Source organism: Sceloporus occidentalis, unplaced genomic scaffold (genome assembly GCF_023333645.1).
Source record: "Sceloporus occidentalis isolate IW3139 unplaced genomic scaffold, rSceOcc1.0.p SCAF_10, whole genome shotgun sequence".
NCBI lineage: Eukaryota > Metazoa > Chordata > Lepidosauria > Squamata > Phrynosomatidae > Sceloporus > Sceloporus occidentalis.
This window is the reverse complement of record NW_028316990.1, coordinates 32,086,045-32,113,480: the sequence shown is the minus strand read 5'-3', so window position 1 is coordinate 32,113,480 and position 27,436 is coordinate 32,086,045. Positions and strand designations below refer to the sequence as shown.

General features: G+C 42.2%; 1 protein-coding gene across 1 annotated transcript; it reads right to left on the bottom strand.

Annotated features, from left to right (window-relative positions):
* Positions 1-87: 87 nt before the first annotated feature.
* On the bottom strand, positions 88-25,446 carry LOC149306378 (uncharacterized protein C16orf52 homolog B-like). Its single transcript, XM_089540439.1, has 3 exons — positions 25,132-25,446; positions 10,092-10,304; positions 88-5,262 (listed from the first exon to the last, which is right to left on the bottom strand). Exons 1-3 carry the CDS (start codon positions 25,235-25,237, stop codon positions 5,078-5,080), a joined length of 504 nt encoding a protein of 167 aa, XP_089396565.1. The 5' UTR covers positions 25,238-25,446; the 3' UTR covers positions 88-5,077.
* Positions 25,447-27,436: the final 1,990 nt, after the last annotated feature.

Sequence of the window (27,436 nt, the reverse complement as noted above, 5' to 3'; positions counted from 1 at the left end):
AGAATTTACTTGCTACGATACTTGGCGGCCCATTCTAAAGAGTAATAATCAAAATCATCATCACCATCATAGTAACCATCAAACCAGTTTCATTTCATTAAGTAGACAATTTATTTTGATAAACTTGCTCAATAACAAAAATACAAGTGAAGAAAATTATGTTCATTTTATACAGTTTGTATTAATACTTTGTTTGGAAATAAATTGCAAAAGATGTCCTAACCAATTAGAAAATAATCCTTAGTAGTTGCAAAGGTGGGAGGTGGCGATGCAGTGGAGGGTCGAGGGAGAGAAAAGACCATCGCAAAGACCTTGAGCCCAAACTTGAGCTCTTCTGGAGCAGGAACAAAATGAGCAACACTCAAGCAGAGCTTCACTGAAAATGCTACTTCCTTCATTTGTTTTTTCTCAGTCTTTCACAGGTTTTTGTACATTTTAACAGCAGGCCAAACAGAAACTGAAATGCACTTCTGGAATGGAGGGAAGGGCAGGGGAGGGATCAAGATTTAACATCCACACAAAATGATCCAGAAGATCCCTATCCACTTCTCAGTCCTTACAATTTTATCTCAGGAAGGTCAGGTTTGTAGAATAGGGCCTAAGAATTAAGATCCTCCTCAAACCAGCAGCCTTAAATGTCAACAGACAGTAAAGACAGATTACCAAAAGCAAACGAAACCAAGGTATGTTTTCAAAGAAACCACATTGCAGACATTTCAACAAGGAAAAAGCCATTTGTGTGAAATTTATTGGCGACAGACGAAGGACCGTACAAAATTTACCCATCGGCTGGTCTAAATGAGCATAGACTGAGATGTTTAAGAGCGTATTACAGGCAATGTTGTCATAACATCAAATTCATTGGGGATCATTAATGAAATGAAACGGCAGCTAAGTGACGGAGCCTGGATTAATACAGATGAACTGCCCTTGCAATAAAGGCAAAGCTGGCAGGATTTTAAAATGGTTTATGTAAATGCTCACCCTATCCATGAAGATTTCCTTGGGCAAAAAACAAAAAAAGAATTATTACACCAATGAACCGAATTAAGGGCACAGGAATTCATTCCAAAGCCTACAAAACATGTAATTTAAAAAGAAAAGAAAGAAAGGCTCAATGCTCTTAGATATGCAAAGAAATGTACACACACCAAACCCTCCCCTCCCCTGCAAAGTAACAGACAGAAGGCCAACGAACAATTGCACCATAAAACTGTTTTATATACAGTTTACAAGATATGGTCTTTTTGCTATAAATTAATACTGCACTCTTTGTGACTGTTAAAAGTAACAAACGTTGATCCTCTCTCCATCTCACTCTGTTTTTTAACACCTGTAAGGATAATCCTCCCCCCCCCCCCCGCAAGCCCAATGGAATAATTCAGAATGTAGTTGTTCGGATCAAAAAAGTCAAATATTGAATGCATTCTGCCAGCTGTGACCACCTTGGGTTTGGGTTTTTTTCTTTAATGGTCCTGCTGACAGGTCAGACTCCCATTCACAGACCGGATGTGTGCCATGATCACAAAAAATGAATGCACTGGTTATGATCACAGAGCAATAAAAACCATGTAGCAAAAGACACATGTTTTTCTCCAGCCGGTGGCAGGAAAATGTCAACAGGTAGGCATTTCCCCCCTCTGGGTGTATGCATCTTTCTCCTACGATGAAGCTTTCACATTAATCCACTGCTTAGTTTGTGCACTTGAGGCTCTTCTAGTTTACTTAACATATAGTTGGATACACCTGACCCTGGCTGCTCCATGTCCCTTGGACCTCCTGGCTCCTTCCTAAGCCCTTGAGAACACATGAGACTTACACCTTTTTCTCATGGGAAAGCACAAGACATAAATCCTTCCATTTTATGATCTTGTACATGGGGTTAAGTTCCTGGACTCAAAAAACTATCATTTAGGGAGTTTCTACTGGCTTCTAGTGGTTATACTGATATTATCAATACCATTAGCACACCTCTTTTCAACATTACGAACAGAAAGAAGACTTAAGCAGCTGAGATTTTTCTTCCTTTCCTGGCAGGTAGAAAAAGGCAGACGGGAGAGAGATGGGAAGAGTTTGTGTATATCACAAGTTTGAGCATGAATGTTGTTTCCTTTGAAATTTTCAGAAGCCATTTTCTGTTGGCATGACTTTCTAATGGAGAAACTCAAGCATGGGACAGGAGGACCCCATCTGTGTCTGACATGCCAATGAAGAATTGTGTCTGGTATTATAGATTTCGAGGTGGTGGGAAGAATTCACATAGGAAGGTGGGAGAAAAGGGGAAAGAGCAGTTGCAGAGGGGCAACCCAGCCAGAGTAAGCTCAAACGCTCCGTTTCCTTTTCTCCAAAGACTGCCTCTAAGCAAAATATGTATGAAGAGAGGCATATGGGAAGCCATAAGGTTAACCCTGGCAAGACAGATAATGGGGCAAAATGAGAATTACACCTACTTTCTATGACAGCAGCCTGCTATGCAGAAATGGATCAGGTGAAGCCCTGTATCATCATCATTTCATCTGTGTGGTTGCGGGGCAGAAAAAGTCAGAATTTCTACATGGCAGGCTGCCACTGCAAGCCCAGGGACAGAGCCAGAAACAGTATCAGCAGCCTCAGGAAAAGATTGAACAGCAGACCAGGGAGAAGAGCTCCAGGAAAGAGGATGATCTCTCAGTTACTCCACAGAGCTACTTACAATACACCTTTGGAGAAAGGACATTTTTATCATGAAAGGTTCTGGAAGCTACAATTAGTCTTCAGCTTTCCCCCTACAGAGAAGCGAAAATCCTTTATTGGTGTACTCATTCGTGATTAGGCACCAGCCTTTGTGTTGCAACTTTTCCATGATTTCAAGCTCCTTCAGAGCCTTTCTGGACTTCTAACCATCAAACACTCCAGAAACAACAACAACCCATTTTGGGTGGGTGATCAAATCATTATATAATCGACAGAGAAGACAACCTGTTAACACCATCAAGTTATGCCCTTGTAACAACTAGGAAACTCTGCATGGTTTCAAAGTCATTTACCATTTTGAACTCGACTGTGTTACCCCACAACAGGGAGTCCCACATTTTGCAACACATTTTCCATACCAACAGTAAAATTGGCCAGGATCTCTCTCTAAGCCAGAAGTGTCTCTTAGTGTTTGAAAAGGCCACCGGCTTCCAGCCTAGGACTCCTACATTATTCTATCGAGAAGATGACATATCCCAACACACACAAACAACATTTTTTGCAGAAGTTAGCTCTGTCCTTTGGGAGGTGGCAACACAATGTTAGATTGAAAGTACATAGCCATTACTTTATCACCAGTTATAATGTAGACGCTGCAATAATAAACTGGCTTCAAAACTATTGCAAGGCCCCAACGTCTATCAGAAGCAGTTGATACTGAACTGAGTAGAGTTGGTGCCAGGCATTTACCAATGGCAGGACCCCCAAACATATTGCCTGTGACCAATGCTGTGAGCCAAGAACAATTAATATTGGCTGCTTATGGCCAGTACAGTTGGTAGATAGTGTTTTGCAGGACACTCTGACCAGATGTTCCTTTCTGGTCAGTATAGGCTGATGCTCACCTTCAGTAGACTATTAAACACGCTGCTGACATGAGTAACTAGGAAGTGACCCTGCAACTGGGTTAAGTGAGCAACATTTGCCTATAAGACAGGAGAAGGGAAACAATTTTTGTGCATTATGAAGGCCCATGATTTTTTTAAGCATCCAAACAGAACATCAGGTGACCATCTTGTTCTTTTTGGTACCAATGCTGGGTTTGAATATTTCCACATTAAAGCATGTTCCTGTGTGTCAATCTATGTTAATATAACAAGTAAAGCTAGAAATGGGGCGGGGGGAGGAGGGACGGATACCCGCCTCGAGAACGTAAGAGTTGCTCATAATTTAAGTAGTGTACTTTCCCATCGCTAGGTTGGGACGGTTAAAAAGCATGACATGATTTCACCTTCTATCCCCAATATACAAATAAATTACCATACAAAGAAGAAGAAAAAAAGAACCCTCTTAGCTTAACTTAAAATTGCACCTAAAAAGGCATGGAGTTGTTGTACCTATTACAAAAAAACACTTAAAACCAAGGGCTGCTACAAAGAATGAGGTAAACTGAAGACTCCCCCAGCTATGCAGCCTTCAGAGAAATGGCTTTGTTTCTTTTCTTTCTTTTTATCCCTATCAAGTTTAGGTTTTCACACCACAGTGTTTTGCTAGCAAAGTTTCCAAGCGTTCTCTTCAAGGAACTTGTGTACGTTTGTGTGTGTTTCTGTCTGTGTGAGTATATGTGTGCGTATACGTATACACACACACACATATATATACACATATAGATGTATACACATTCTGCATACTGCATCAGCAAAATATATATATTTTTATATAAATATAAGGAAGAATACCCAGCCACCTTCCCTCTCTCCCCCCAAAAATCTTCCTTGGTGTTTCTACAGATCACAGGGTTGGGGCAGTGGTAGATGAGCATTTTGTTGTAACAGGTTTCCGAGAACATCTTTTGATCTATTGGCTTCAGGGTGCAGTAAGTGTAAAGTTGATCTGTTCTCTTGTTTTTGATGGCAGACACTTCTTGCCTATCGCAGAAGGAAGATGCTAATCTTCTAAAGAGAGGTGAGGCCAGCCCCACTTCCAACTCCCTTGGCAAACCCCTGGTCAACCAAAGTTCATAAATACTTTGAGATTTTCAAAACTGTCATTTCTTTTTTTAAAAGGGTACAGTACAGCGATGTGGAGAGGGGTGGCGGCACAATAACGCTGCTCGGTTGTGTAGAAAATAATTCCTCCTACACGAGTTCCTATCACAGTGCACACACCTGACTGCATCCGGATGCTCAGGAGATGAGTCAAGGTTGTCTGTATTTGGTTATGGGAAAGGCTCTCCATTGTAAAAATAAAATAAAGATTCTTAAAAAATTCAAAGTGCATAGTGAAAACAGAGACCTCCTCCTTCTGGTTAAGTCTGCAACAGCCCGACACTGGCATCCTCCCGAGAATGCATAGGACATCCTCTTCTCCTTCATGACTGAATGATGCAGAATTTAGACATTCGTCAGCCGGGTAAACACACTTTGCCAGCAAATAGAAGTCCCACTATTGTAAAGAAAATGGATAAAACAAACAGTACGTAAGATGAACCAACCACTGTGTTGTTCGGCAGTTTATAAGGTTGGCCTCCCACTTCATTGATGTAAAATCCTATGGGAAAGATTAGGGCTGCCATGCAGAATAGGATCACTGTAGGGAAAGACAGAGGGAAAAATTGGTTAGTGAGATGAGGCATGGTGACAATTCACAGCATAGGAAAAACCACAGTCTTTAGGCCTTGGAAGTATCACCTCACTCTATCCCAGAAGTATGAAAGTACCTTGGGACCAAGTACCTTGCCTGTCCCTTAATATGCCCAGTCAGCCACTGAGCTCTCCAATGGAAGCCTTATCATTTTTTCTGTAATCAGCAGAATGCTATATGGCAACATGATGGATGTTGGGTTTTCCCAGGCTTTGAAATTCTCTTTCTTGGGAGGTTACAGAGGAAGAAACAGTTACTCTTCAATGCATATCTGCTTTTGCAGACGTTACTTCCTCAGGAATTATTTTCACCACTTCCTTTAAGATTGTGGGATTGTCATCATTGATTTCCAATTATTTCATTATTTGTTTTATTTAAAGGGAATTTGATAGTTTTGTATTCCTTTTCTGTTTCTTTTAATATATAGTGCTGATCCTTGACTGCAATAAAATGTTTACTTACTATTAATATGAATCTTAGAAACTGTACAGTATCAAACAGTATAGAAATATGACAAATAAATAAATAAACAACATTAAAGAGGGCAGGAAATAATAATAATAATAATAATAATAATAATAATAATAGGTTTTATTATTAATAAAATGAAGTTTGGAGGGATGTCTGTGCTCAAGCCAAGCGATTATTCAGATTATTACCCAAACTGGGCGCTTTGTTCTTGGAACATTTACCAACCTTCAACAAATATCTTAAGAGAACCTCTTGCTTCCATGAAAACCCTTTCCCCAGTGACAGACCAGATCAAGATTGCTTCACATCATCTGGCTCAACTGGGATGGGATGGTGAATTATGTTCTCTTCATACAAGCTCACCATGCACCCACTTTTAGGACCAGACACATATTAAGTTAAATCCTAACCATTTCTTTATAAAGAGACTACCTAGAACCACACTGATAATGCCTTATCCAAGTCAGATCAGCATCCTATGGCCCAACTGGTAGCAATTCCCCACAGGTCTTGTGCATGTCATGCTAACTAAGTCTTTCAAATCCTATTAAATTAAAGCTTTTAAACTAAAGATGCTGTGAATTGAATCTGGTGTCTCTCCTACATGCAAAGTACAGTCTATGTCTCTCACAGCCTGGCAAATTTATTCTTTGAATTACAATTCTTAAATTCTATCAGCCAGCATGGCCACTGGCTGGGAATTCTGTGGGTTGCAGTCCAACAAATTACTTCCCAATCTCTAACCTTTTATCAACTTTGACCAGCAAGTACTGTTGCTTCTCCTTCAAACACCCATTTTCCTCCCTTTTATAAGAATGCGAGCTCATCCATCTGTGTGCCTCAACTGAGCCAGTGAATGAAATAACAGCAATAAAGCATTCTCAAATCTAGTCGGAAATACAAACACACTGATTTCCTTGTTCATGAATGTGAACTGGGAGGAAATAATTCTCTCACCTGGAGTCCATACCTGAAAATTTTTTAGGAGTTCCCATACTTCAGAGTCAAGGAAGAAGGAAAGAGCCGAGGACACAGAATTCACGTCAGCAGTAAAAACAGGGCACGGGAACCCCTAGTCTGTGGGCCTAATCCAGTCTATCAGTGTCCCCAGTTCAGCCCATGAGTGTTAGAAATGCTGCTTCTCCCTAAACCTGCATCCCATCAAAAGGAAATGGGGAAGGGGAGCGACAGGATCTAGCCAGGGACTATACTTCTAGGGAGCCAGATTGAGACATTTCATATATAGGGAAAGCAAGGAAGACAGAGAAGGCCTTAACTTTGAATACTCTCAGCTCCTGAAGCATCAGTGGAATGCCTCCAGCTTCACTTTCCCAATACAGAAAAAGTAAAAGGCTAGTGCCTCAGAAACAAATGGTTTCAGCTGACTGTTCAAAGAGCCAGTGACATGGGAAGGCATGCCTGCAACTTCCAGTGTGATCTGGTTCATGAGGGGTGGTCAATGGGGTAGGCAGTCCTGATTTAAGTCATGAGGTCTCTAGCATCTATCCATTGTTCAAGGATTGCTTGTTCCTCTGTGTACCTGTCAGGCAAAATGGGGCTTTTTAAACATTAACCTCCCAGCTACAGAACACCTTCTATACATTAGCTACCCTTACCACATGTTAAAATATCAAGACATCTTTTAATCAGATTTATATATGAACACCACATCACAAGATTATTATTTCTTAGACTGCTGGGGTCCCTTTGCTGTTTTATCCTGCAATCTTACTCAGGCCATATGAAACAGATTAAACTGTGCTAACAAAACATGCACACACAAACCCCAAACAATAATAGTCTGGAGCAAATACTTGTGGTCATATGCTACACATGAACACATGTGGTCATGTCCTAGAAACAAACTTGGCGACTCATGATTTCTTTTGGCCACAGATGGCATGTAACCAGACTGTCAAAATGACATACCTACCTGAAACACACAGAGCCTTCCCATCCAAATTTGAAATAAAACAAACAGGCTTAATTCAGTTTATTGGGACATCAGTTAAACCACACCACTAGAGGGAGCTTAAAGCTTTCCATTCATGCAACACCTGAGTGCTAACAGATAAGGAGATGAATTTAAAACATCTTATAACAAGGGCTTCTGTACTAGTAAGCCCCATAATTCAAACAGCTTCTAGCTTTGCCACCTGTAAAGTGACTGCAAAATTATATTTGTTTTTCACAGTGGCAGATTTTTAAGTGGACAAGGGCACTGGGATATCATTTTTAGTTCTTTGTATCTATATTTAGTGCAACTCCATCATTAGCATCGAATGGATCTCCACATGCATGCAGAGTGAGGTGAGCAAATGCAAAAGAATGGGTTTACTGCTTCAAACTACTGGTGGCACATATCAGTTTTGAGTATTCCTTCATGTTAAAAGAAACCCAGTTCACTGCACAGATGAAAAAGCACATCCAAGTAATAAGTCTTCTACCTGTGCCGAGAAAATGAGCACAGCAGGCAAGCATTTCCATATCAGGGAGGACCATTAAATAATGTTTCTACTGTCTAAAGTGGTGCAGTCTACTCTACCACTTAACTCCACAGCATGACAAAGCCAGGCTTTTATTTGCCTACACTTCGAAGGAAGTTTTATTCTGGGATGTGCTCATTTTAAACAAGGGCATAACTTATAGCCATCTCTGCAGAGATTGCCGAACCCTATCAGGCTTCCATGGTATAATGTACCCCTATTGAAAAATGGCTGCTGCAGTCGCTCTGCAGAGAGACATTAAAAATGATCTCTGAACTCTTTCTTCAGGCTCCCTTGTTGTTGCTGAACACTTCAGCACTGATTCGTGTATAAGCTGACCCAATTTTTTTCAGTTGATTCATTTTGTCAATTTTTTTCAACTTAGGGGTTGTCCACATGTGCCCTCCCCCCCCCCAACCTTGTGTCATCCAGTTCAGATAGCACAGTCCAAAACTTCAGGGGCAGGATCAGGCCTGATCCCACCAGATCTGGTGGATCCGGCCCAATCCCAGGGAAAGCAGCCTTTACTCTGGGCCAATTTGACCCCTGGTTTGCCATGGAGTTTCCTGGCAACTCTACAGCAAACCCTAGGTTTTTTTACACACCTGCCTTGCACTCCTTACCTTGTCATGCTGTTGCTTGTATTGAGAAGCCCTGCTCTGATGTGAAAACAGCGCACCTGACCACATGGGTTACTGCACTGAAAGCTTCTCAATATCAATGACGATCATGGCAAGGTAAAAAAGTACATGTCGGTAACAGATCCTGAGGACCCAGGATAGCATGTGCTGAGCCTGTGCCATCCTGGCCCATCTCCTCATCCCCTTATACATATGTATATACAGTACATCACTTTGCTTTCTTTCTTAAGAATGTCAAGAGGTTACCTGTTGGATCTAGTTTAGCACCCTGTACTTAAAACAAGCCTGCCATCCAGTATATTGCAGGGCTGAGGATCTTTGGTCCTCTAGATTATTTCAGGAAATGCCTTCAAATTTGCTATCATTGGCCATGTTGGATGAGGCTGCTGGAAACTGCAGTCCAAAGCACTAGGAAAGAGACATTTCCCACACCCAGAATACAGAACGCTGACTTGTGTCAGATACAAATGTTAGTCCATTTAGTTAATCTATCTATAATCTGTTTTGACTGGCAAAGGTGCCTCAAGTCTTGGGTGGAGGGTTTTACGCCATTATCTGCTACTTAAACCTAACTGAAGATGCCAGGAAATGAACCTGGAACTTTATGCTCTACCATTTCTGGGAGCTAGACACTGCTGACAAGCCCACTGCTAAGCCATATATGGCAGAAATTCTCCCCCTGCTATTTGCATTAGCAACAACGATACTCTTCTTGAAGCTGGAAGTTCTATCATGGCTACTACTGTCAATTTCTGCTGCTGCTATTGTCACTGACTGTAAACTGAGCAATCATTTTTAGAACAATGATTTTACTGGATTAATAAGAAACATATGCAGTTTATTCTGCTAATGACAAACCATCAAAAACATGTTGTCCAGGCAGAGGTTTTGAACTCTTACAGAGATAGAAACACTGGCTTTGTTGGTGATCTGCCATTCAGCTGGGTGGGTGAGAAGCCAGTATGTACAGAAACAGCCAGTATACAGATACTGCTTTTACACAGAGTAGAGGCTTCAGGCTTCCACAGGGCGAAGGAGGGTCCAGCTTGTTTGGAAGCATCTCTGTAACTGCAGGATAGACATGAGTGCTCCTTTACTGACATTCCAAAATACAAGGTGACTTGTAGTTTGGCCTGCCGCCAATACCTACTCTGGAGCCAGACAAGGGCACACTTACTTCCAGTGAATGCTATCCAGCGTGCGTATTTAGTTGCTTCTCTTCGCCAGTGGGAAGCCACTAGCAAGCCACACGTGACAGTCAGTGAAATGATGCCCATGATGATGAAAAATAAGGTGGTGACCCACTCTGGAGGCAACCGGGGAGGAATACAGGTTCTGTCACGTCCATGAATGGTTTGACACTGTCGCACAAGGCCAACTGTGAGAGCACCTGAAATGACATACACGACAAGCCATTAATGGAAGTTTCAGGTAAAGGAGAATGTGTTCATTTTTCTTCCCCCTTCGGAAGTGAGGATGTTAAGAATAGCCATACTGAATTAGAAGCAAAAATCAGTTTCACATAGGATTTCGTCTCCTCACAAAGGCTTATCAGATGTCTCTGAGCGACTGCAAGGAGGATGACAAAACCGACAGCATTCACCCATTACTGTTTCCCAGTAGCTGATATTCAGTGGCACATGATCTCTGAATCTGGAGATCGCATGTAAGCATCACAGCCAGCAGCCATTGATTTAAAAGTTTAGATAGTCATAGAGATTCAATGTTAGTGGTAACTAAAGGAAGCTCTGTCACAGGAGATGAGAGTCTGTGGGCCTCCATATGTTGGATTCAGAGACTCCCACTTACCCTAGCCTGCAAAATCAACAATCAGGAATTACGTGATTTGTAGTCCAAAAACATATGAAGCGTCACATATCCCCTCTCCCCTCCCAACTCACTCCTTAAGTAGATCAAACCTGTATAATTCTTTCTATTCAGTGAAAATCAGAAATTCAGTTAAATCCACAAGTGCTGTCATTGGCTGTCTTCTCATGTAACGCTAAACCAATGTTTAGTTCTACAAGAATAAACTCAGCTTGGGCTCTCATACTGCCTTTCCACCTCTAGCAGTCAAAACATGTAAACTTTAATATTAGATTAACCGCCGTTCCGCAATATATCCAAGTGCTAAACTTATTAATCTTAATGATGGTTTGTTCAAACAAATCAGCCACACAAGGTTGACTTGTTTCAAGTTTGAAGTTTACTTGTTTCAACAAACCACAGTTCCCCTGGATTCAAGCTGCAATGAATTTAAAATGGGAATGAAAGCTTCCCAATACATTGCAGCCTTGGGAGTGTGCAAAATCTCAAAGACTGTTTGCTGCACAACATGCAGATGCAGCAACAGACTCCCACAGTCAACACAGGTCAGAAATACACACACACATCCATGAACAATTATAACTGTGATGGCTTCAAGGAACTCACCTACCAATGCATCTAGACAAGCCTTCACTAGAGAGGTTGCCATATTACCAATGCGGCTTCATTTATTTTTCTTCAAGCTTCATATGCATCCACTTGTCTGGATGGCATCTTAATTAATCCCTTGCTTGATATTGCGGAATTATACATAGCCTGGCCTATTTTTTCAACCAGCTCTTCCCACAACCCATTTCTACAACTAGTTCTTCCCACAACAATATGTGGTTTTACTATGCTCATAGTAGTAATTGGCAGGACAGGACATAAACTGAGAACTTAGGGTAACACTGATGTGCTGGTGCCCCTAACTAAAGAATTCGTCTAGAGGTGGACAATTATTAGAATGTTCCAAGTTACTTGTAAAAATGCCACATGTATCCATAAGAGTCACATTTCAGTTTGTTCCTTTAAAGAATGCATTTTTAGAACCAGTTTCTGAACCTTTCCAAGGCAGAGGAACTACACTAGAGAAATGCATAGACTGTGGCCAATTGAGAAAGTGCACTTATCGCAGCTCTGAATATTGCACACAATCACAACTCTTTCAGTTGTTACAGCTATCCCAGATATTTGCCGTACTACAGAGCCTTCATTTTCCAGAAACCAGGCGAAAATAATTAACAGAAGATGGCTGTTTAATGAATAATATTCATGTGGCAATGGAAGACTTATTCCACATTAGCTCAATTCAGAAGAGAATAGACCAATGCAACACGCCTTTGCGTATACAAAACAAACACATAATCATGTGTTTCATATTAGTCAGAAACAAAGAATTCTGGTATGAATTAAATCAAAGCTGGTGCATTCAAGAGACACATGATGAGATGACTTGAAACCATGCCTGATACAACATCTCCTTCACTGCTGCAGACTTACAAATATTAGCATTATTTATTTGACATCCACTAGTATGCGCACCTGCAACTCTTTCCTCAAGTTCCTTCCCCTCTTACTCTATGACACATTTGTCCCAATGGTGAAAGAGGGATAGAGGCCAGGGACATACTCAAAGAGGAATGCAGAAGAAAGCCAAAAAGAAAGACAGAAATCAATGGATGACAGGAAAAAAAAACCTTCAAGCAATAGCCAGACAAGAAGCTAAAGGAAAGGGAAACAGGAATAGACCCAGAATCATGAACGCTATTGTCCAACATAAGAACAACAAGTACTGTACTATAATAATCACTGCAGAGAAATAGGAGAACAAAAAACAAAGCAAAACAAAGCAAAGAAGAAGAAGAGATCTCTTCCACAAGATCCGCAAAATAAAAAGGGAATTTCAAACCAAGGGCAGGGATGCTCTACGACCAGCGAAGGAACACAATACTTGACCAAGATAAAACTAAAGGATGATGGAAGCAATATATAGAAGAGCTATAAAAAGAGATGAAAGGATTAATGACACATGGGGAAAAGAACCATATGAAAATTAACTCTAAATTTTAGAAGGTGAAATCAAGAGCAATAAATCACCAAGAAGAAATAGAGCTATTGCAATTTACAGACACAGAAGTGACTTTAGTTCTAACTAAAATCTGCCAACAAATATGGAAAACAAACAAGGGTATTACCAGAGACCAGATCCCCAAGCTCTCCTCATATTTAATATCAAGTTAATATTAAAATTAAATTCTTCTTGCCTTTCACCAGGGGATGGTTTCTTCTTAGTTAAGATACAGTACTGACATTGACCCATTGATAAATCGACTCAGGTTTTTTGAGTCAATTTTTTGACTAAAATTTCTAGACTTATACATGGGTATATATAGTAATTCTGAGCAATTTAAGTGAATTTCAGATGATTTGGGATGGTGGTGGTGATCAAGCCTTATTCCACTGAGATGGAAGATAGTTCTGACAGCAAATGCTTCCAACTTCATCTCTTCATCAACCTACCAAACAATCCTGGTTTTCTAGGTAACGAACAATGCAAAGCATGCAATAAAAAGGAAGACAAAGCACAGACCATGGCACCTGCTTCTGCCCAACTTTACACCTTTGAATTATTCAAAGGTTTTCCAAGGCTGGGAGTATGGCATTAACTGTGTCGCACACCTTACAGATAGAGCATTATAAATAATGTATAGCCCAGCAGCACCCAAAAACAGCTGCGTTGCTTGTTCTTAAGAACAGGCAGAGAGAAAAACTGGAACATTAGCTCTTACCCTGGTTTTTACCTTGTAGTTTGTTGATGCTCTTCCCAATCATTCCAGACAGGCGGGAAAAGGGAAAAGTCCTTTTGTTGTTCTCACGGGGGGGGGGGGGGGAGCTAATCCTAGATGCTCAGTTGTTAATACAGATAAAGAGCCACATGCTCCTGAAAAAATGTAGGCAATTCCACTGCAGAACATACAGAAAAAGTGGGGTGGGTGGTTGGGGAGGATGCTGTAGCCCAAATCCTCCCAACAGACCCAGGTTGCTTACCTCTAAACTATATCATTCCTCAACTCTCTTATTTTCATACGTAGAGAAACTTGGATAGTTTTGCCTACTGAAACATGCATCTCAAGCTATGCGATGAGGGAGACTGGTAATTCCCCCCCTAGTTTACCAGTGGCAGGGACCAGTCCATGGACCACCACTTTGCATAGTCGTGAACTTAGGATGCATCTACTACAACAAACCTTATGCAGTTCTACTTAAAAGCTGATTATTCAGGAAACATGTTTTGTGACATTGGTTTCAAAACTTAACAGGTGATAAGGTAAGCTTTGGTCTGGCCTGTACCCTTTCCAAGTACTGGGCCAGAGGTAACTTTTCTTCACTCTTTGCACAGAAGTCTAGCATATCAGCTACAAAAAGAGTCTGGTTTTTTGCTACCTATGGGGGGGGGGGGCAAGATATGGGTTCACCTCTTCATCTGTCATGCAGAACAAGGCCTTTAAATCACACATTGAGCTTACATTACTTCCATTTCAGCACTTCTTTATCTTGCATTTGGCCTGCTAAGAGTATAAAGTGGGAATCTATTTGCCGAAAACGAAGATGACAAGTAAAATATGGGTGTAAATACATGTACATACCTGAAAATGTCATTTGACCTCACATTCAAGAGTACAGATTTATTTATATTCTTATTAAGAAAAAAAAAGTCCTAACTTTTTTTTAAAGTTAGCTTTGTTCTGAAAGAGACAACTTCTGATTGTATTTCTTAAAACTAATTTCAAAACCTGCATTCAAAACACAGCACCACAGGCAGAGGCTCTATTACAGAAAGGCTTCTCTTGGCAGGTTGTTGAGTTTGTAGATTAAGAGGTAACCATGTTCAGACTTGTACTTGGAGCTCATAAATCTTACCTCCACAATATTCCAATCTCACCCGATATACACACATTGCCACTTATTTAAAGAGAAAGATTAAGGCAAAAGGTTGTATACCCAGAATACCCCATCAAAGTAAGGAAAATGTCTAAAATATCTGAACGCTGTTTGCCATTTCCCTCTTTTTAGGTAACATCTTTCTTTAAGGTCAATTGCACACTTCAAGTTCAAGATCCGGGACATAAACTGTGTCCCTTATTTCAAAAGGAAAATATCCCTTAACACAGTGACGGAAAACAGAACCATCCCATTTTCATTAGTATTTTACTGGTATTTCAAAATGGCCCACCAGCATGGCTTTCACACACGTCTCATTAAAACCATATTTTCACTACAGCTTCTCTGGCATGCATTTTCTGCTTTGCAAAGAATTACAAGCAAAACACTAGTCATCTGAGCTTTGGTCATGATGCCGCTTCCTTTATAAATTAAAAGGCTGCCTTTCTGCATTGAGCTCAAAGCAAGATAGATGTTTCTCCTCTCACTTGTTGTAAGCCACCTCGATCTCATTGGAGAGGCGGGGTATTATTATTAGTATTATTATTATCTGTTCTTACACTTACAGAGCAATCCTATATATGTCAACTCAAACATCCATCCCACTGGGTTCAATGGAATTAACTCACTGGGAGTATACATTTAACTGCTTCCTTAAGACACTTCTAACAACTCATCAAAGTGAGATGAACCTTGTTTAATTTGTAGGCAAGCTTTTCCTTAGATCTTCTTGGAGAAAAGGTAAGAAATAAATGCAACCCTACTAAGGAATAGAGGTCCACCAAGTTCAGCCTCCTGTTCCCAACGGTAGCCAAAAGATGGTTCTGGGAACTGACAAGTCCATGACGGCAAGCTCCCCCCTTCTCTGAAGCAACTCAGTGTAGTTTTGTCGTTGTTGTGCTGCTGGTGGTAGTGGTGTGCCTTTAAGTCTTTTTCAACTTATGGGGACCTTAAGGTGACATTATCACAGGGTTTTCTCCTGCTGAAAATGGAGAGAAACTTATATTATCTAGGAGTGTTTCACTTTGTCTGGAAAAGAAAGAATTCTGTCATCAAACTACAAGGAACGGGGAGAAAACAACCTGTCCACATTTTCATCCAACTACAAGATTCCTGTTGTGACTCAAATCGAGACTAGAGCTTAGAATATTAGTTTAAAAAATTAGCTTAAATGTTAGCTTAATAACTTTCTTCATTTATGAAGTTTCATGAATGAACATATCATTATTAATGCGAGTAACAACAACAACAAAACCATCCACTATTTCATTAGCTTGGTACTTTTTAAAAAGGAACCAGAGGCAGTCTGCAAACCTAAGCACCTGTTCCCTGCAAAAACTGCCCAGGCTTTAAATAGCTCCTTATATCCAGTCGCTAGCTGGGAACAGGAATACTGTAGAAGGACAACAAAAAGACAGGCCAAAAGCCACTATTTGTAATGACAAAAATTTAACAAATATGAATGTCATTAAACTAAAAGTGAAAGACAAACTTTCCTCATTAAAAATTCAGACAACACATTATTCGTAAAATGTTGTTTCCATGCTCTGATTCAGATATTACATGAAATCATGGCGTGTGCTAACCAGTTTATAACTCAAAACAACTCTCTTTCTCCCCACAGTGCTCTCTCTCCACAAATTAAGGTCACAATGCTATTAGAGGGATGGTGGCAAATGCTTTTGGTATCTGCTGGGGATACCAAAATTCATGGATACTCAAGTCTCATGATATACAATAGTGTAGTAAAATGGTGTTCCTTATATAAAATGGCAAAACAAAGCTTTGCTTTGGGGATTGGGGGGGGGAGGTTTAATATTTTCAGTCATAAACGGTTGAATCACTGGATACTGATTCTATGGATACAGTGGGCTGATTGTATGCAATATACATACAGTTGGAGCGTAGTGGAGTCTCCTTCCTTGGAGGTCTTTAAACAGAGGCTGCATGGCCATCCATCAGGGGTGCTTTGACTGAGAGTTCCTGCATGGCAGAATGGGATTGGACTGAATGGCCCTTGGGGTCTCTTCCAACTTTACGATTCTATGATTCTAAGATAAATGTCTATGTCACTGAGAGTAACATATTTTCAAGAGCTCAAATTCAACTTTATAGCAAAATTGTGACCAATTACATCTTCAGACCAGACACAGCTAAAAGATGGCAACACAGTCATTTGTAGTTCCAAAAAGGCATGGATCTGGACCTCTGTGAGAAAGCACTGCGATTATGGATGGAAAAAAAATACCAAATTTGCAAGCAAAAGTACTGGAGTTTTATCATCCCTCAACACTGGCTATCCTAGAATCTCAGAATCAACAGCTCGAAGAGACAAGGGCCATCCAGTCCAACCCCTTGCCATGCAGGAACTCACAATCAAAGCATCCCCAACAGATGACCATCCAGCCTCTGTTTAAAGACCTCCAAAGAAGAAGACTCCACCACACTCCAAGGCAGTGTGTTCCACTGTCAAACAGCCCTTACTGTCAGGAAGGTCCTCCTAATGTTTAGGTGGAATCTCTTTTCCTGTACCTTGCAATCATTGTTCCATGTTCTATTCTCTGGAGCAACAGAAAACAAGCTTGCTCCACCTTCAATATGACAACGAATTATTAATCCATTTTACAGTTGCGTTGTATAACCCACATTTCACTAGGACTGACAAGGTCTGCTAGTCCAACAGTACCTGGAGGGGTGCATATTACCAATGTTAAAGAGATATCAAATCACTAGACAAACACCATTCATTCCAATTATGTAAGCATTTTATTTTCCCCAAAACACATGTTGTTCCTTCAAATTATATAGTCAATTTCCCTTATTATCCTGAGGCTAAATGAAGTTTGATGGAAGCGAAAACAGGTAGAAACATCAACTGAAGGGCAATGTTTGTCCAAGAGGAATCACTATAGCACTCCTACATTAATCATCTTGCTATTCAACCCTCTGGCAACAAAAAGATTACAGGGTGGTCTGGGTGAATTCTTATGCTCCCAGGATAGCACTCAAAAGCTTTCAGAAGTCTTCAATGAAATAGTTTGGGAAGAACAGATGTTTTTTCATAAAAAGGGCTTGTGGGTGCTCTCTCCTGGAATTTGCCTTTTTCACAATGGATGCACACTGGAATGATGTTTTCATTGATGTCTCTATGCCCCTCGCTGCTCGCAGTTGTGCAAAATGTAGACAGATGTTTAAATCAGTAGAAGAAAACTGCTTAAGGACACCTTGGGGGGCCGAATTCGAAGGAGTGAGGGATGTGTGAAATACACACAAAATACAGACTTCAGACATTTTTAACAGAGGCCTCATTTCTGTTTCTGAAAACCACTAAATTATATTGTTTTTGAAACATCATTACCAAAAACGCAAATATGTCACTATGAAAGCCATGCTTATTTTGGAGTGAAAGCACAACTATATATTGAAACTGTTATGGTATTGTGAACTGTAGAGGAATTTTACTGCACACAGGTCCTTGGCTCCCATACAGCCCTTCTGTAGCTCTATTCCACTTAATTTGCTCATAAACTAAGGCTTTCATAATGTTGCAAAAACATCTGTTGCTAATCTTGTTGCTGAGTGCAAAGTTTTTTGTTCAACTGTGTTTTAATTTTAACAGTTCAAACTACTGTATTCAGCCCCATGTCACCAAGAACTGATGAGTGGGTCCTTAGTATCCGCTGGGGTTTGGTTCCAGGATCCACTATGGATATCAAAATCTGTGGACGCTCAAGTCCCATATATTTAATGGGACTTGAGCGTCCACAGATTTTGATACTTTTGCAACTAATGGGATGCTCAAGTCCCATTCAACACAATGGTACATGGAAGTAAAATGTAACTGCTGTTAGGAATACTGGACTATTCTCAGTCACAAAGCTCAGTGGGGTGGCTGCAGGCTAGTCACTGTCTTTCAGACTAACCTATTTGACTAGTTTTGCATTGCTATTGCTATTCACACATACAACCAACTCATTCATAGAGTAGACTTACGTCTGTGCAAGCTTATGCTACCAACTTCTTCCAGTTAAGTCTCAAATCTGCCACAAGATCATTTTGGCTACTTCACCAGGTTGTAGAAAAAAACAAATAGTGTGAGCGGTGTGGGTCTGGCAGAGAGAAACATGAATGCTACCTTGAACTCCTTGGAGGAAAGGTTGGATATGAATAATTATTTCGGAAGAAACAACCCACCTGCGCATTCCAAATCAATCTTCCACAATTGTTTAAAATTCAAATTAATATAGCTGGTTAAGAAGTGATCATTTCCACAAGGCAAGCTGTATGTACTTGGCACAACTATCCCACTTATGGCCACCAATTTTTCAAATCACATCTGAACTAAGATTGGCAGCCAGCTGACTGGGAAAATAAGGCAACACACTAAAGGAACATATTTTCTGCCTTCTGGAAAAATAAAGGTCATGGTTCTTATTCTCTTTTCCTGGCCAAATGCAGCAGCACATGATACTGACTACTGCCAGATGCATGCTCTTTTTTGGTAACATAAAGGGTTTACATGCCCAGTAGCCAGGATGGGATGAGAAACTGGAAGCAGGTCCCCTGCCCTCAACACTTCTTCCTCTGGCTTTCTATACATTCCTGTCCTCATAAGCACAGGGGCTTCCTCACTTGCCAGGAAGACAACTGAATTGTCCAAAAGGTGGAAGAGGCAACAAGAGGATCAGCTAGTTTAGATCTGGAATTCAATGGCATAGCCTCTGTCTATGGCACACAGGACCCACAAAACTGAGGTTATGAAATCCTAAGCATGGATTTCTCGAGCCTGTTATGAAAGGGCGGTAGAGTCAGCAAGCATTGATGGTACAGTGGCAGCAACGCAGTCATCCTGGCAGAAGTTAAAGGCAATGTTTGGTGGGGTCATCAGTTACAATAATAACCATGCTGAAAGATCTTTTGATTTCATCAGTTTAAAACAAGAGGGTAGCTACAAGGTGAAAGCCACTGCATATATATTTGTGTACTATATAAAGCACATCTGGCTCAGTTTCATAGATCAGCAGCACATCAGAGTTCAAAGTGCTTTCATTGCCACTATCTGTACTGTCACTCAGCAGTGTATTATGGAACATCTTTGGAGGTATGTTGAAGGCTGTTTTGTTTCAGAGGCACATTATTTTTTAGAATGACAGAGTGAAATTAAGTTTTTATGCCAAATATTGACCCTAACCTGATTAGCAGGCAACGCTTATATTAAACCTTTCATTCAGCCATTCGGGTTTCAGCTCAGGGACAGAGGAACTAATATCAATATAATGTCTTCTCTTTATTACTCCCATTTATTCTGCATTACCACATAAATGCTCAAGACAGATTTCATCAGAACCACAATTCCTCAGGGCTGAGGTAAAAACCATCTAGCAGACGGCAAGTGTTTTATAAGTAGGTCACTTGAATGCCAGCAGAAAACTTTGGAGAATGGGTTGAGAGAGTAGAAATCACAAACTGTGGCTCACCTGTTTGCTGGATGTATGGGACATTTCCCCCAGTTTGTGACCTGGATAACCCTGAATATCCAGGTGCTGAACACCCAACACATACGGTTATTTTTTCTTAACTGAAACTTCATTATCAGCCACTCATCACCCAGAATGAAATAAGAGCATACATCATCATATAAACAGATAGTTACAAATAATTGCACTGATTTATGTACACAAGTTTACAAACATTACCTAGAGTAATGAAAAAAATCCTAGGGATTTGCATGAATTTCTGGCACCTATGTTTAACCTCGATGAGCAAAGGGAGAGCCAGCGCTGAAGAAAGTGCTCCAAACTAGTAATCTGGACATAAAAGGTCTTTATGTGTATTATGCTGCCAATGCTTGAGCAAGTTATTTTAAATGAGAATATCTAGGGCCCCATACAGACTGCCAAAATAAAGCTGCTTCAGGTCACTTTGGAGGTATGCTGTTTAAATGATGCATGCCTCCTAAGAGTCCGGAAGCTGCGCCAAAGCTGCGCTCCAGTCCAGACTCTTTCTTTAAGAGCAGTCTGTAGTTTTTCATGATCTATGCAGTCAAAAGCTTTGTTGTATGAAAGAACTAAAAAAGATCCTTAAAGTTAGGATCATATAAACCTCAGTATTTCCCATCGCCATGTACCAATGCATCAGCAGGACAGAGAAGGAAACTAATAGAAAGGAAATCAGCTCATTTGAGATGTGGTGCTGAAGAAGAGTGCGGTGGATACCATGGACAGCCAAAAAGACAAGTGAGGATGTTGTGCTTAGGCCAGTGATGGTGAACCTTTTAGAGGCTGAGTGCCCAAACTGCAACCCAAAACCCACTTACTTATTGCAAAGTGCCATGTCCTTCTGGCTTTCTAGTAACAAACTCTGGCAAACTCTGTGCTGCGGTGACGGCACATGTGCCCACAGAGAGTGCTCTGAGTGCCATAGGTTCGCCATCACTGACTTAGGCCATATCATGATAAGGTACAACCCACTAGAAAAAAGAATAGTGCTAGGAAAAGTAGAAGGCAGCAGAACGAGAGGAAGACCGCATACCTGATGGATAGACAGAATCAATGAGACCAAGTCCTGAGCTTGCAGGACCTGAGGTGAGCAGTTGGGGATAAAGAGTCTTGGAGACACCTCGCTCGTCATGAGTCGAGGTCGACTTGAAGGCAATTAACAACAAAATTGGAAACAACTTGAAGGCACACAACAAGAACAACAACAACAGGGACAACGCCAACAACAGAATCAACAGATTCAGTGAAGGGGGAGAATCATACCAATGATGAGGGCAGGCCCCTAGCCAAAATGGCAATGCACATAAAAAATTACAACAACCAATTTCATAGATCCTTCACTCTCTATGCAACCCAAAGATCCCAAACACACTGTAGAAATAATCCGGTTTGAGACTTTAACCTGGATGACATTGCTGTTACCTTCTTGACTCTGTTCAAGATTTGTTTTGGATTCTGTTTCTGAACCACATAAAAATTTCAGTATAAGACTTTGGTCCAAAACACACTACTGTAGTTTTGTGAGACATTTAGCCTTCTCTGTCAGATAGCTCTGGTGCCACAATAAACTACAATTCCCAGAATTCCCTAGCACTGAGCCGGGGCAGTAAAAGCAATCTCAGACTGGATTACTTATATAGTGTGGTTCAGAAGCAGAAACCAAAAGAAACCTTGAACAGAATCAAGAAGGTGACAGCAATGTCATCCAGGTCAACCCTGACTTAACTGCATTGTCCCCATTTACCTCACTGCTATTATCTGCCTTTCTCTGTTGGCCCACTGTGTTGGCAGTCAGGTCTTGGCTCTTTTACATTTTGTGAAGTGACATGTATGTTGATGGTACATGCATACACACACACACACACACACACACAACTCACCATGGTGCACTGGTTTGAATGCTGGACCAGGATTATAGGAAATCAGGGTTCAAGTCACAGCTGAGCAATGGAACCCCACTGGATGGTCTTGGGCATATCACTCAGTCTCAGAGGAAGGCAAGGCATACCTCTTCTGATCAAATCGGGTCAAGAAAATCCTATGCTAAAGTTGCCATAAGTAGGAGCTGACTTGAAGACACATGACAACAAACAACACATGTCTATGTGCAATTACTGGTTGCCCCCAAGATACTCAACGTTGTTTTTTATTAGAAAGCAATGTTGAATTTGAACAGTAGGAAAGCCCCACAGCTATCTCCCCCCAAAAGCCCAACATCTAGGAAAACACTTGGTTGCAAAAAAAGAGTTAACATTTTAAAATTAGTTTCTTATTTACAAATCAAAATAAAACTTTAAGTATTATGGAACAAATGTGAATGATGCAGTTGGTTTTACATAAGACGGACCTTGATTTTTTTTTTAAGTACCTGTCTTTCTTATGGGGATTCAGAAACACCTGCTTCCTACTATCAGAAACAGAGTCAAGAGAGGAACAAAATATGTCCCTGAAATGCAGGTCAGTCTGTGCTATCAGGCAAACTTCACTGCATGTCAACAGGGAGAACATCGTGACATTCATTCCTGTCCCTCTATTCCAGCCGATGTTCCCTCTAGCGCTGCAATTCAAACCCTTATTTTAGGCAGGCTCGCCTACACACAAAATGGTTATCATCTACGACTGCATCAGGAAAAACAAAAACACCAACACACTGACTTCCAGCGTAGCCTTTCAGACGGCTGCTACTCATTATCACATTTACAAAGCAAACAGTGATCCAGTTCAGATTTATCATGCTGGAAAAAATCAATCCCTCAGCAGCCTTTCTCCGCACAACTCCAGTGAATTTGTCTTGATGCAATTAAGCAATAGCCTTTCTTTGGGGTCATGTGCAAATACACATCCAAAGATGACCCAAGTGTTGATAGACAAAAAGGCTAACACTGTTACCTGGTTATCTAGCCACCCACACACTTTGCGTATAATGTTCCAATTCTCTTTTCCAAAGACACACATTTCTCTTTCATTTGGCCATTATAAAGCCCAAGATACTCCAATTAGTTTATGAGAACCAATTCAGGTACTGCAAGACATCCAACCCTAGGTTCATCCAGATCCTCAGACTCTGGTATTCCAAAACTAGGGAGCTTTTGGCCCCTTCGGATGTTTGGCACTACGTTTTTCATAACTAACTACTGCCCATGTTGGCTGGGGTTTCTGGGAACCACAATCTGAAATGTCCTGGAAGACCAAAGACTCTAACTCATCTTACTTCTTTTCAGCCTATGGTTCAATGGGCTGGGATTGGCTTGTGGAAACTGCCTCCGAAATCCCCCTTCTCACTGTGTCCCACATCAAAAGCCAAAGAGAATGCGATGTGGGGGCTTAGAGGTCCCAAGGATCTGGAACAGGGAGTTAGAAAATCCAATTGCACACGCAGCTTCCGAATCCAAACAATTCTTGTCACTTCTGTTTACACAGCCGCCTCCAAAGCAGTAACTTGGACCATCCTTTGCTGGCAAACCAAGGAGCGTTTCCACATTTGGAGTGAGCCCAGCTTGCAGCTTCTCTCCAGCATTTGAAACTGTATTGTGTTTTATAAGGCAGCGTTTGCCAAGCCTCAGAGGCTGATCTTTGACAAGTCGGGACGTAATTAACACTCACATCGCTCACGAACATGATTTGTGCAGAGACCATCTTCCTTCTACTGTTATATGTACAGGGCAACTCAAAAAGAATGGTGCACAAGAGAAACTGTCCTTAGCTGTTGTGTACCATTCCTTTTGAATCACCCCTGTGTTCCACACTTTCAGTTGCCGGAATAACACTATGTTTCTGTTTGTGAGTTCTCCCACGCTGGGCCTATACACCCGTCCCTCCACATTCGCTAGGATTAGGAGCACAGGACCCCCGTGAATGTGGGGAAACCGCAAATAACAAAAACACTATGTTTGTACCTGAAAGGACACATCACTAGGAATCTCTAGGACTTCCAGTGCAACTCTGTGGTCAATATCTTCCAGACACTGACCACAGAATTGCGCCGGAGGAGCTACAAATGCATATTGGAGCGTCTCTCTAGGAATCTCTAGGTCCTTCGGTGTGGCTTTTGGTTAAAGTTGAGCCCAGAGTTGCGCTGGAGGATCTAGATATTCCAAGAGAGAACGTATTAATAAAGTCCGTGAATAATCAAATGCGCAAAAGTCAAAGTCGCAAATGTGGAGGAACACCATTGCCTCCATTTATACCCAACAGCTATTTCTGGGAGTCCCAGTAAAAAATGCAACCAAGAGCCAGTCCCCAAGAGCTGAGCTCTAGCAACCGACTGCCTCCTCAAGCTGGAAGGGCCATTTAACTACTACGGCTGCGTGGGTCACTGACTCCCACAGCTCCTGCTTCAGAGGGGATCCTCCAATCCCAAACCCTATCAATACTCCGTCTTTCCACAGGCAAGCGCAAGGCGTCTGACAAAACTGCCACAAAGACTTTACTATACATTCGCTACAATTCAGGTTAGCTCCTTTGGCTGAAATCTGAGAGACCCACACTATACTTCCCTTGACCTCCTACACCTGGGGTCCCCAAACTCTGCTCTTTAAGGGCATTTTAGGCTTCAGCTCCCAGAATCCCAGACTGTTGGCCAATATGGCTGAGGCTTCTGGGAGCTGTAGTCCAAAATCTCTTAAAGGGGACCAGGGTCCTACACCATCATCACCCCTTGTTTCCAAAACTTATACACTTGCAGCTTTGATTCCTATGTTGTCTCTAGGAACCTCTAGGTCCTCTAGAAGCTGACCATAGAGTTGAGCTGGAGAACCTATACGTTCATAGAGAAAAGACCTCTCTAGGCATTTGTCGGTCCTCCAGCATGAATCTAGGGTCAACCTCTGGCAGATGTGGACCATAGAGTTGCCCTGGAGGACCTGGAGATTCCTAGAGAGGCGTTCCCTCGGGTAAAAGGCATAGTCTGGGCCCACAACGAACTCCAGCTCCCAGAATTCCATAGCAAAGAGCCCCCGAGAGACCCACCGGCGGACTCCCCGGTGTTGATCCAGTCTGGGTTGGCCAGGCTGGCGATGGCGAAGATGTCGGCGGCCAAGAAGAGGCATCCTGAGATGATGGTCAGTTTGTCCATGTCCTCCGGCTCCGGCCTCGGCCCGGCGCTTCCCACCCGCCAGGGGAGGAGGCCCGGGCCTTGGGCTCCTCACCGCCGCCGCTCCATGGCTCCTCCTCCTCCTCCTCCTCCGGGGCTCCTCCTCCTCCTCCGTCGCCGCTGCCGCCTCAGGCAGACACCGGAGCGGGCACCGCCGGCCCACTCCTAGTCCTCCTTCGCGTCCTCCTCCTTCTCCCCCGGAAGCAAAACCAGAGCCGCCGCCGTCCGACCCGGAAGTGAATAAGCGCCCAGGCGACGCTTTTGCCCCAGACAGGGCGGGGCTTAAGCAGGGAGACGGTGGGCGTGGCCTCGTTCAAGAAACAAGAATGGGGCGGGGCAGTGGGCGGGGCGTCTGCAATGAGACCTTGGCCTTACCCTTTGTGCCCTTCTCTGCCTCACAACTGAGGAAATTGAATGCGAGGAGACTCGGGGATGAGCCTCAGTGGCGCAGTGGTTAAGCGCCGGTACTGCAGTCAGAAGGTTGCGAGTTCGAATCCGGAGAGGTCCAAGGTGGAGCAAATCAGGGGGTTTCACAATTAAAATGGATTAACTTGTGTTTTATAGAGCACAGCAAAAATTGTGTAGAGCTGTGGCCCCCAAACTGTGCCCCCCCTTTAAGATTTTTGGACCACTTTAGTTGCCCTCCTTTGGATACATGGCTCCAGTTTCTCCACATCCTTTCTGAATTGTGGCACCCAGAACTGGACACAACATTATTCCAGGTGAGGCCTGACCAACGCAGAATAGAGTGGCACTATGACTTCCCTTGATCTAGACACTATACTTCTATTGACGCAGCCTAGAATCGCATTGGCCTTATTAACAGTGTGACGCAGCAGCTAACAAGGCCAATGCGATTCTAGGCTGCGTCAATAGATAGATAGCGTTCAAACAGACTCCCTTTGCATAGTGGTTTTCCAGACTAAGGGGCTGTGCAGACCATCCCTGAAGGGGTGGCGTGCAGCCGCCTCCGTCTTCGCCAGATCGGGGCAAAGGCGGCATAACAATGAAACCAATACATACATGCTAACAGAGGTGCAGCCACATGCATGCATCGCCATTGGGGATAATGGGGGGGGGGGGTTTGCCGTCCACGGATGCTGCAATCCACGGACGGCAAACCCATGTTTAAACAGGATCCACTGTATACTCAAAGGAAGTACGAACTTAAAACAATGAACCCTCTAGCTCTTCCAGTCTTACTTCCTTGAGTAAAACCCAAGTGATCAGGAGTGTAAGTAAAACCCACTTGCAACCAGCGATGTAATATGGCTGACCAATGATTGGCATTTGAGGCTGCCAAGTCTAGTAATTCCAAAGCCACTGAGCTGGAAGAAGTCTAAAAATACATCCAACACACACACACACACACACCTCTCTTTCCAATGGGCATCTCGAAACTAAACACCCACAACACTGGCGCATGCCATGCAGACTAATTGCAATGTGGCATTTGAGTGTGGACTGTCTATCCAGTTTATTTTTAGAACCTGGTGCATAAATTACAGGGTAGAAAATGACCACATTTGAGCTGGAGTCTCATGCGCAGGGTTACCTGGAGTAAGTACAGTAGGGTTTGGGACACAATGAGACCTTATCGGAGCAAATGGGGAAAGCATATGCTTCGTATGCAGAGGGATCCAGGGATTGCCTTTTTGTTGTTGTTGAAAACTTAACCACCAAGTTATGGAAAAGCATGGTTGCAGCTCCAGGTTTTGTAATGCCTTTGGGCAAGGTGCCATCGGGGGAGCCCACTTTTTGTGGTCCTCTTCTTCCTCTCCAAAGCACTGCTGCTCATAGTTTTTTGTGGGCTTGGGAGACTCTGTGGCCATGTTCTAGAAGAGTTTCTTCCTGACGTTTCGCCAGCATCTGTGGCTCTGGCATCTAACAGTTCAAACTACTGTATTCAGCCCCATGTCACCCAGCATTCTCTGAAGATGCCAAAGCCACAGATGCTGGCGAAACATCAGGGATAAACTCTTCTAGTACATGGCCACAGAGCCCCCAAAACCCACAAAAAACTATGGATGCCGGCCATGAAAGCCTTCGACTTCACAAACTGCTACTCACTTGTTTGTCCTCTGGACATGTCTACACAGCCACACAATAAAGGAAGAGCACCTAGCTGGCAGAGGATGCAACGGCATCTTCTCCCTCTTGACTTTATTTGTTGGTGTATAG

Coding starts and splice junctions, on each gene's coding strand:
- LOC149306378 (XM_089540439.1), bottom strand. CDS start 25,237: ATGGACAAACTGACCATCATCTCAGGATGCCTCTTCTTGGCCGCCGAC. Junction 10,305..25,131: donor CAACACCGGGGAGTCCGCCG/GTGGGTCTCTCG, acceptor ATGTCATTTCAG/GTGCTCTCACAGTTGGCCTT. Junction 5,263..10,091: donor CTGGATAGCATTCACTGGAA/GTAAGTGTGCCC, acceptor CTTTCCCTACAG/TGATCCTATTCTGCATGGCA.